The following is a 9,169-nucleotide window of genomic DNA, read 5'->3' on the forward strand; positions in this document are numbered from 1 at the left end:
GTTCTGAGAAGTCGGTGCTCTGATTTGTAACTCAAACTCAAACCATGTTATCATTCCAGCCATGTTCTGAAGGGGAAAGCTTAACTTTCAGTTACGTCAGTTGGTGCTGCAGCTAAGAAGCGCAGTTCTGTCTTTGCAAGGAGGCTTTTTTTGAGTTTCCCTTTAGCTGTTAATACTGTTTGTGCAGCCTTATCAGGTAATCACTCTGTCTTAAAACTCATTCACTTCTCTGCTCAGTTAAATTTTTACTTGAATCATCGTCTTGATCTTGTCATCAGAGGTGGAACGCAAGCAATAAGCTGAGGGGGAACAGCAGGACTAGTCTTTTGGACAGTATGCAGGATCGTAACCGTGCTTAAATGCCAGATACAGATGAAACTAAGAAACTGGCAGAGAGGTGATGATGAACTTTAGGAAAAACTTCTGATAGCCACTGTGACTGGTCTCTGTGTTGGTATGTCCTAGCGAATTTGTCTGGAGAGTATATAGTCACTGTATTATTTCAGAGTTCTACCTACTGGTGTCACAAAGAAAGCTGAGGTTTGTATGTAAATAAAATAATTTCTAAGACTAATGGTTGTTGAAGATGGAAAATGGAATTTTGTGCTGCCTTTTACCCTTTCAGAAAGCAAAACCAATAATTACAGCTTTTTTTCTTGAAATGAAAGAAATCTCAGGAAATCCTTGGATTAACCTCTGTTTTATAATTGACAATTCTGAGCGATTCATGCATGAGTGATTTTTTTATTGTTATTACTAAAACTAAGTAATGAAGAGTTCACTCGGGAAATTAGTGCATGAGGTGCTTAATCTTCAGTGCTGCTTAATTGCAGAACGATGTTGTGGAAAATGCAAATTAAATACTTTATACTACTGAAATATTCTTAGTGGCTGACTAAGAGGCACATCCAGTATGTGATAAATTCCTGAAGAATTGGAGTAAAGAAAGATTTCTGCAATAGGTCTAAGGATCATAATCTCTGAGTAATCAGGTTTGTAGCTTCTTTACCTTTGTTCATCTATTAAAAAGAGGAAAAAATATTCCCCCATGTGGATACTTTGTCTTCTATGATGGTTCAATTCACAGCATGCCCAACTCACTCAATTTCCACTCTTCTTGTGCTTCAGTGACTCTGGAAAGAATTAACCAAAAGATATTAGTCAATAAATCTTTGTCCAAGAAGGCAGATTTGTGAGTAGAGGAAAAAGATCGTAGAGCTCCCCTTACTGCATGTCTCTGTGTGCTGAGAGAGCAAGAAGAAAAAATACTGTGGAATTGTAAAGCATAATTGTAAAATATATATATACACACATATATGTTGGATTTGTTTTGTTTTGTTTTTTTGAGGGGAGGATAATTGGAAGAATCTGTTTAGGGATCATTCTGTTTAGCAGAGAATTGAGAAGAGACAGTGCTCTGTTACCTGAGTGCCTTGCTGCAGAGATAAACTCAGGGGCAAAACCACCACATTTTGTGGCTTCACAAGGGCTCACAAGAGAGACCTGATAGAGTTGAATGGAAGATTGTACTCCTTGTAGCTTTCCTCTAAGTGCCTTTATGTTTAGGCTCATTCTGTCATCGTGAATCATGTGCTGACTACCTTCTTAAGCTTCCTTGCAGTGGTAATAAAAGGTTTCTTCACTCCATGTAATCAAGGGAAGCTGTTTTCTAAACTTCGTAGGAGATTTTCTATGTGTTGTTTTTTTTGCTGATCTTTAAAAAAAGGCATGAAAGGTTGCTATTAATAGAACACAGTGTAGCAACCAAAAACACTTGAAACTTGCTCTGATGTATTTAGAGAATAGAAACTTCCAGAAGTTCAGAAAAACATGGTGTGAAACTGGAAGAGATTTGATGACTTGGTGTGTGTGTGGTTAATGAGGTTTTTGAGTTAAGCTGTGCTACAGGCTTGTAAATCAGAAAGATGCACGTGTTGGGGTTTGTTTTCAGTAGGGTTTGTCTGGACTAAAATTAAACTCTAAACTCCTGATTGATACCCACTTTGCAAAAATATTTTGCATGATTTATTTTTATATCTAGGCAAATCTAATTCTTCTTAGCCTGTCATTGTTGACTGTTCCATTCTTGCTGATTTTATTCAAATTTCAAATTGAGTGTTTTATGCATGCTGTCTAAAATGGAAATGAAGTTCCAGAAATGACCTGATATCTATATAGAGATCTTTCCTGTGGTTTTCCTATTAACACAGCTTGGAATGAAATTTTCAGCTTGCTAAAGGACTTCCTTTTTGTTGATTCATTTGACTTGCAGCCTGCTGCTGGAGGGTTTTTTGTTTTGTTTTTTTTCTGTTCTGAATTACATAGTGATGCATTGAATCTTTCATGTGCTCCTGGTTTCTCATCCTGACTAAAATACTTGCATTTCTTTCTCATTTCACGTTGTTGTCTTTGGACATATCTCTGGTTAAGAATAATCTTGACATTACAGAGCTGTCCCACTTATTTTGTTTTGTTCATCTGCAGACTATGAAAACACAACTCCTCTGTAGCTTATAGTATGGATTGTTTGATTGACAGAGCTAAACTTGGGCTGTATTTCTTTGGAATACTTTAAGCTTTTTCTATGTGATAGCAGGCACCTTCTGACTATTGGGAAGCTTTACCCGAAAGTAACATTTCTTACCTGCTGCTTCTCCTGTAGATGTGGAATTGTTTTGATGTGGTTGAGTTTTTCTTTGTTTCCTGTTATTTCTTTACCTGCATATAAAGTGCCAACTGTGAAACAATTGCCAGATTTAATCATTTGCATAAGCAGCTTTGTATCTGGCAATTAGTCTTTTCCTGAAGAAATACTGTTGTGGGAAAGAGGAATATCTTCCTTATTAAATGCATTGACTCAGGTTACTTAAATCTGTATCTTTTCAGTTTCATGCTGTTGTCTTTTAACCAGAAAAGCTGGTATTAACGCATGGTTTATATAACTGCTTGTACTTTTAAATAAGCAGTTAGTCAAATTCTTATGCTTTGTTATGTTACTGTGAATGATTTTTTCCCCAGTGCTCTCTGGGGGAAATAATTCAATTAAATCATTTTAAAATTGACAAGCATTAATTCCTGTAGTGTGCAATACCAGTTTTTGTATGTATATAGTTTGCTTAACTGTTAGTGAATGGAAAGTAAAGTTTCTCATCAGTGTGTTCTGCAGAGCTGTAAAAATTACAGATGTTCTGTTGAGTTCATCGTTACCCAGTGATCTTTGAGAGAAGAAAACCTGCTTTTTTATTTTTCTAATTGATTTCTCAACTTTGTGTTGCCCAGTTAACTGCAGTTTGTTCAACTGGGTTGGAACAGTGAAGTAGACTGCCACCAGAGAACAGTTTAAAACTGTAGTGCATTTTTTGTTTTGAGGAGGAAAGGAAGGACCACCTTAGTGGTTTATCTTCCTTAAAATAAATAACAGTTAGTGTTAACACATGCTTAATAGCTATAGTTTTAGTTAATTAACTTTTGATAATAGATAACTGACTCAACACTTTTTTTTTTTGCAATTAAAATATTGAGCAGCCTTTTAATGAGATATTTTTAGAACTTGCATATTCATAACAAAAAATTTGTCACTTTTTGATTTCCCTTTGTTCTCATTACAAGTAGATTTTCTTCTTTTTTTTTTTTTGTTATTGGATGTTTGTGGTGTATGAATTAAGTGAAAATACTGTGTTTTATTCTGTTTTAGGTGATTTGCAAGTCTGATGCTCCTACAGGGGATGTTCTGCTTGATGAAGCTCTGAAACACATAAAAGAGACCCAGCCTCCTGAAACAGTACAAAATTGGATTGAACTGCTTAGTGGTAAGCCTTGGACATAATGTATTTGCTTTTTTTCTCCCCTCAATAAAGCTGGTTACTTGGAATCACTAGAGATTATACTGTTAAATTTTGGAGAAGAAATTATGCAAAAATTTAATTAGTCTGCCTTCTAGAGTAGTCTCTTGTTGATTGTAGCCTTTAATCAAATGTAAGTAACTGTTGCTTTCAACTTGGTACAGAAAGGATCTAGGTAGAAATGTCAGAGAACATCTCAGCTCTGCACTAAAATGTGTCTTCTGGTAATCTGAAGTGAATCAGGACTCTGCCCTGGAGCTATAACTATCTTTACTGTCTTTCTTTGTAACTGGAAATGAAAGCTACTGGAAGCCTGGAGCATGGTCATTTGGATTCAGTGCTCAGAACTTTGGATAAAAACTTAAGAAACTACCTGTAAGGTTGTAAAAATTGAGAGTGAAAATTCAGCCGTCAGTCATAAATAATAAAGATGAGTTCTTTATTACCTGGAGAAATGTAACAAATATTTTCAAACACTGCATCGCACTTCCAGTTGACCTAAATGAAGGGTTTGTGCACAAATCTTCATATAAAGCTAAACATTTTTTGCAAAACAAAAAAAAGGAGAGGAAATAAACATCAATTTGATTTCATCTTTACAATTGCAGTTAAAACTCTTCATATAACTCTCCAACAGTTGTAGCGTGTACTGGTTTTCTTGCTTTTTGTTTTTTGTTTTTTTTTCTGTAGCGGGAATTCTTTGCTAAGACTCACCTGTTTTTACAAAACACACAAAATGCAACTTTTCTGCAGAAGATCAGAGCTGTACTTCAACGATGTGAATAATGGAGGAAAAAATGAAAACCGTTTTGTCAAGAACATGGCTTTGGAAGGAAGGGGACTGTGAGACTTGGGATTGTTCACCTGAACCTGTTTGTTACTTGTAGAAACAGATGAGTTTCAAAACTGAGCAAAATCTTCTCCAGTTCTCTACTTCTTTGTGTTTATGTTCTTCCTGCACTACCTCAAAAAGCCTGCCTTGCTCTTCTGTGTTCTGCACAGTTCATATTCCGTTTTTTCCGTTCCTTCTTTCTAGTTCTAGTGTTGGTCAGTGGATAGAGAGAATGAGAGTTCTTGTCAGTAGGGGGCAGGGCTGCAGCACATCCCCACGATTTAGGCTGTTCTTGCTCAGCTCTCCTTCGCTTCTACAGCTTGTAAAGGCAGTTGTTTTCCTCTTCACAAATACTGATGTTTCACCTTATCAACATCAAGTTAGTACTGATTCAGAAAAGGTCATGTAGTTAATGAACTATCTTGTAGGTTTTCCTTGAGGCATGAGCCTCATAAACTTTGGCTCCAGGAAAATTATTATCATTAGTGCTTTGACTGAGACAGATCAGTATGTTTTGCTTGCACATGAGTATTTAATTACTGGTTCTTCAGTGGCATTAGGGTACTTTGCATTTCTCATAGTTGAGATCTGCCCTTTGAAGAATATATTAATGGATTCTTTACTCCGGAGCCTGATCCAGGGAAAATAGTTATTCCAGCCATTGTTATCAGAAGTGCAAGAATGCTGCTTCTGTTCCAGTGCATGCGAGTTCAAAGCCATTGTGGAAATCTTTATATGGATGTTGGAAGCTACATTTGCTGGGCTTATAAGCTAACCTCAAAGAGAGGCAAGTATACGGAATACAGAAGTTTGGGTCAAAAAGCCAAATCTCCCTGTAGAGGGGAAAAAAAAAAAAAAAAGCCGTCCATCTTTATTGGAATAAATGTGTAGTGGTAGAGGTTGGTCACAAGGTGTCACCACAGCACTAATTCTTACATCGCACAGCCACCTACCAGATTCAGGAGCAGCTAGGAAAAAATGTTCAAAAGGACAGTGCCTTTTTGGGAGGTGTTGGTGTGGGATAGTTTCATTCATGTTCAGGCTGGACAATCCCACAGCAGTAAGGAGTGGGACCTACAGGACTTCCTTTTACTACGCAGTTGGTGTCACCTCATTTGTTTACTTGACTTGGCTGTTACTTGCATACAGTTTGTGACCTTGCAACAAGTGGGAAAGGCTTAAATTCTTCTGTGTTTTTATTTATTATTACTGAAAATTAACCAAAAAATAGAAACACAGTGCTGTGGAAGTTGCCATATTGTTTATGGAAAAGCTATTTCTACATAAGAAATGTTCAATACTGTTTCTTTCCTCACTTGTAAAAGTGCAGTGGCTTTTTAATATCAGGAGGAGATCTTAATGCTGAAATACTGAGGTAAGCTGACCCTAAAGATATTAGGTGAAGTAAACTTCTAAACGGAGATGGATTTCTCAGTGCTTAACAACTTCAGTTTCATATGTAGCTGTTGACATTTTGTGCTTTAAAAATTCCCTTCTCTGAAGTGCATACATGTGCTCTGAAGTGCTCTTGAGAGGAGCAGAAATGGAGAGCATAAACTTGAGGAAATAGAAAAACCAGAGTCATGTAGGATAGCCACATATTAGCTGTCTTTATGGCAGAAAGAATGGCAGTGACAGTTCCTCCCATCTCTGAATTGGTAAATACTGGAAGCAGACAAATATGTTTTAACTTTTAATTAGCCCTGAAGAAGTCAGGCAACTGATCTAGACAGACTTGGAAAGTTCCTTCCAACCCAACTATTCTGTTCTAAATACACAAGGTTGGAGGAAGTGCTTTTTGAATTGTAAACGATAACTGTTTTTGGTATCTCTAGTAAAACTCCTTGTGGTTGTTCTTCATAAGTACAAGAGTGCTTATTTATCATATTCTTGGTCAAGACATGACCTAGCTAACACTGAATCCCAGCTATAAACATACCCTGAAACTCTTCAAATTTGTTCTCATGTTTTGTGTCCTTATCCATGTATCTGGATAGGTCAGAGATCAGAGAAGTGCTGACATGACCACAATATCTTACTGTAGTAGTCAGCTATATGAATTTGACAGCTCATTCTGCACCACAGGGAAGAAAATCACTGTAATAGTTCAGCTTAGTTTTTGCCTGACTAGCTTGTTTGTTTGTTTGTTTGTTTGTTTTTAGGTGAAACATGGAACCCGTTAAAGTTGCACTACCAGTTACGAAATGTCCGTGAACGGTTAGCTAAAAATCTAGTGGAAAAAGGTGTACTGACCACAGAGAAACAGAACTTCCTTCTTTTTGACATGACTACGCACCCGCTCACCAACAACAACATCAAACAGCGCCTCATCAAGAAGGTTCAGGAGGCGGTTCTTGACAAATGGGTGAATGACCCCCACCGCATGGACAAGCGCTTGCTGGCACTCGTTTATTTAGCCCATGCTTCAGATGTCCTGGAGAACGCTTTTGCCCCCCTTCTGGATGAGCAGTATGATTTAGCCACAAAGAGAGTGCGGCAGCTTCTGGATTTAGACCCTGAGGTTGAATGTATGAAAGCCAACACAAATGAGGTTCTGTGGGCTGTTGTAGCAGCTTTCACAAAATAACTGCAATCAGACTGAAGTGTTCTCTTTTCTTCCATGTAAACCAGTTGTTTCTCTTCTATTGACTATTCATATTTCCTGTAATTTGTACCTTCTCACATGATGAATCAGCTCTTGTTTAATGGGGATTATAAATGGTGTATTCCTTCCTTCTCTGTGCATTTGTATACAGGGTTCTGCTGGTACAAGAGAGCTTCCTGTTTAACACAACAACAGAAAAAGGTTTTACTGCCATATTGGCATTCCATTTCATGTTAAGTAGGAGTTATCTGAAGTACTTTGGTTACTCTATTTTTCATTTTATTGTTACTGAAGTGGTTTAACATGGAAAGCACCTCAAGGAAATGTGCATGCAATTGGATCACTAGTCTCAGCTGACACAGATGTGTGCATGCATCAGTACTTCTACAGTATGATTCATAGCAGATCAAAAAGGGCCTTTTAAATCACCAAAGCTCTATGTTGAAGTGTCTGTCAGGGCATTTTATACACAGACCTTTTTTTCAATTATGTCTAACAAAATTACTTTAAAAGCAGAAATTCCGTTAAGCAGCTTTGTCAGTGGTCCTGTGAAGATGCCCTATAAAGTTTTACTTTTCATGTAAGTCTCTCATGTACTTATACTTTCATTAGAATGATAGGTGAGTCAGAAGGCTAGTGTAGAAAGGTCCAGTTGTTTCATAAACCAGTTTGGGGATGGAATACATTCCATTATATTGTATATATAGTTCAAGTTGTATATTAACAACTGCCCCATCTTAGTATTTTGCAAGATCTATTTAGTTGTACGCCTGGTGCCCCTTACTTGCTGTCAGTTGTTGCCATTTGTTGGAAAGAAAGGCCTCTTATAAAGAGCATGTATGTGAAAGCTTTTTGTTTCCAGTGTCTACAGAGTTCACCATCCAGATATTCTCAGTCTATACATTGCCTTTGATAATTAGTGTACAGAAAGAGACCACTTTCTGTCATTAAGTGTTTGTTTTTCTTTCCCCCTCCTGTATGGAAGATGCTTGTGACCAGTACAGTTCTTGAATGCAGTTTTAATTTTGTTTGTATGCAAGTTAATGTTTGTCTAAGTGTCATAATCTATTTTACACTTTAAAACAAAGTCAGTCCTAGCAGGTATTGCATGTAGTGGTTTGCAAGTAATGACTGCAGTTTGGATGATTAAGATTTCTGCAGTGGGACACTCATTTTAATTTTTGTATACAATTATGCTGATTAGCACACTGCTGTGGGGGGGGGAAAAACAACAACAAATATTTACAACTTTGGCTTTTTAAAATTTATTGCCTCTTGACCACTCCTTGTTACATCTCCCACAGTTTTCACAATGTAAATATTATGCATTGAACAAATAAGTATTGGTTTATATAATTTTTTCCTCATAACGCAGATTTATAGTGGGGCTTACAGGTGTTTAGAAACGTTATTGGTTAATATTCAGAGCAAGAATACTAGATGGTGTATAACTGTAGAGTTGAAATTTAAGGGATCTCTTAATCTGTATACTAGCTTTTTACCTACAGTAAATAAACTATGATCTTGAAAGTGCCTGAAACAGAGCAAGCATGTCATTTTTTATTTTCTGTTGCTAATTAGAAAGGTTTTATTGCTTAACTGAGAGCGTTAGTTAATATCCTTCTTATTAGAAAGGATGAGTTTATACTGCATAGATCAGTGGCGTTGCAGCGTTCATGACAGAGACTGGCAGAGTTAGCTTGTGAGTGTGCAGCTGCGCCTGCCCAGGTAGGCCTCTTCTGTCATGAGCACAACGCAGCCTCATCTGTGACTGGACTACCAATTTTGCACTTCATTTCAAATTATTTAGATGCTTATTTCAAATTATTTAGTAGCTTAGTTTAAAACACAAATTCATGATTACATTTTTTAATAAGGATTTTAAAAACA

General features: G+C 36.9%; 1 protein-coding gene across 1 annotated transcript in view; it reads left to right on the plus strand.

The window, feature by feature from the left end:
* GOLPH3 (golgi phosphoprotein 3) overlaps positions 1 to 8,819 on the plus strand; it is a 30,353-nt gene extending 21,534 nt beyond the window's left edge. Inside the window, exons 3-4 of the mRNA XM_052670590.1 lie at positions 3,695 to 3,809; positions 6,837 to 8,819. Of these exons, the coding sequence (XP_052526550.1) occupies positions 3,695 to 3,809; positions 6,837 to 7,261 (540 nt within the window). The 3' untranslated portion in view covers positions 7,262 to 8,819. The remainder of the gene's footprint in view (positions 1 to 3,694; positions 3,810 to 6,836) is intronic.
* The last annotated feature ends 350 nt before the right edge of the window (positions 8,820 to 9,169 follow it).

This window comes from Tympanuchus pallidicinctus, unplaced genomic scaffold (assembly GCF_026119805.1).
Source record: "Tympanuchus pallidicinctus isolate F22 unplaced genomic scaffold, pur_lepc_1.0 scaffold9, whole genome shotgun sequence".
Classification (NCBI taxonomy): Eukaryota; Metazoa; Chordata; class Aves; order Galliformes; family Phasianidae; genus Tympanuchus; species Tympanuchus pallidicinctus.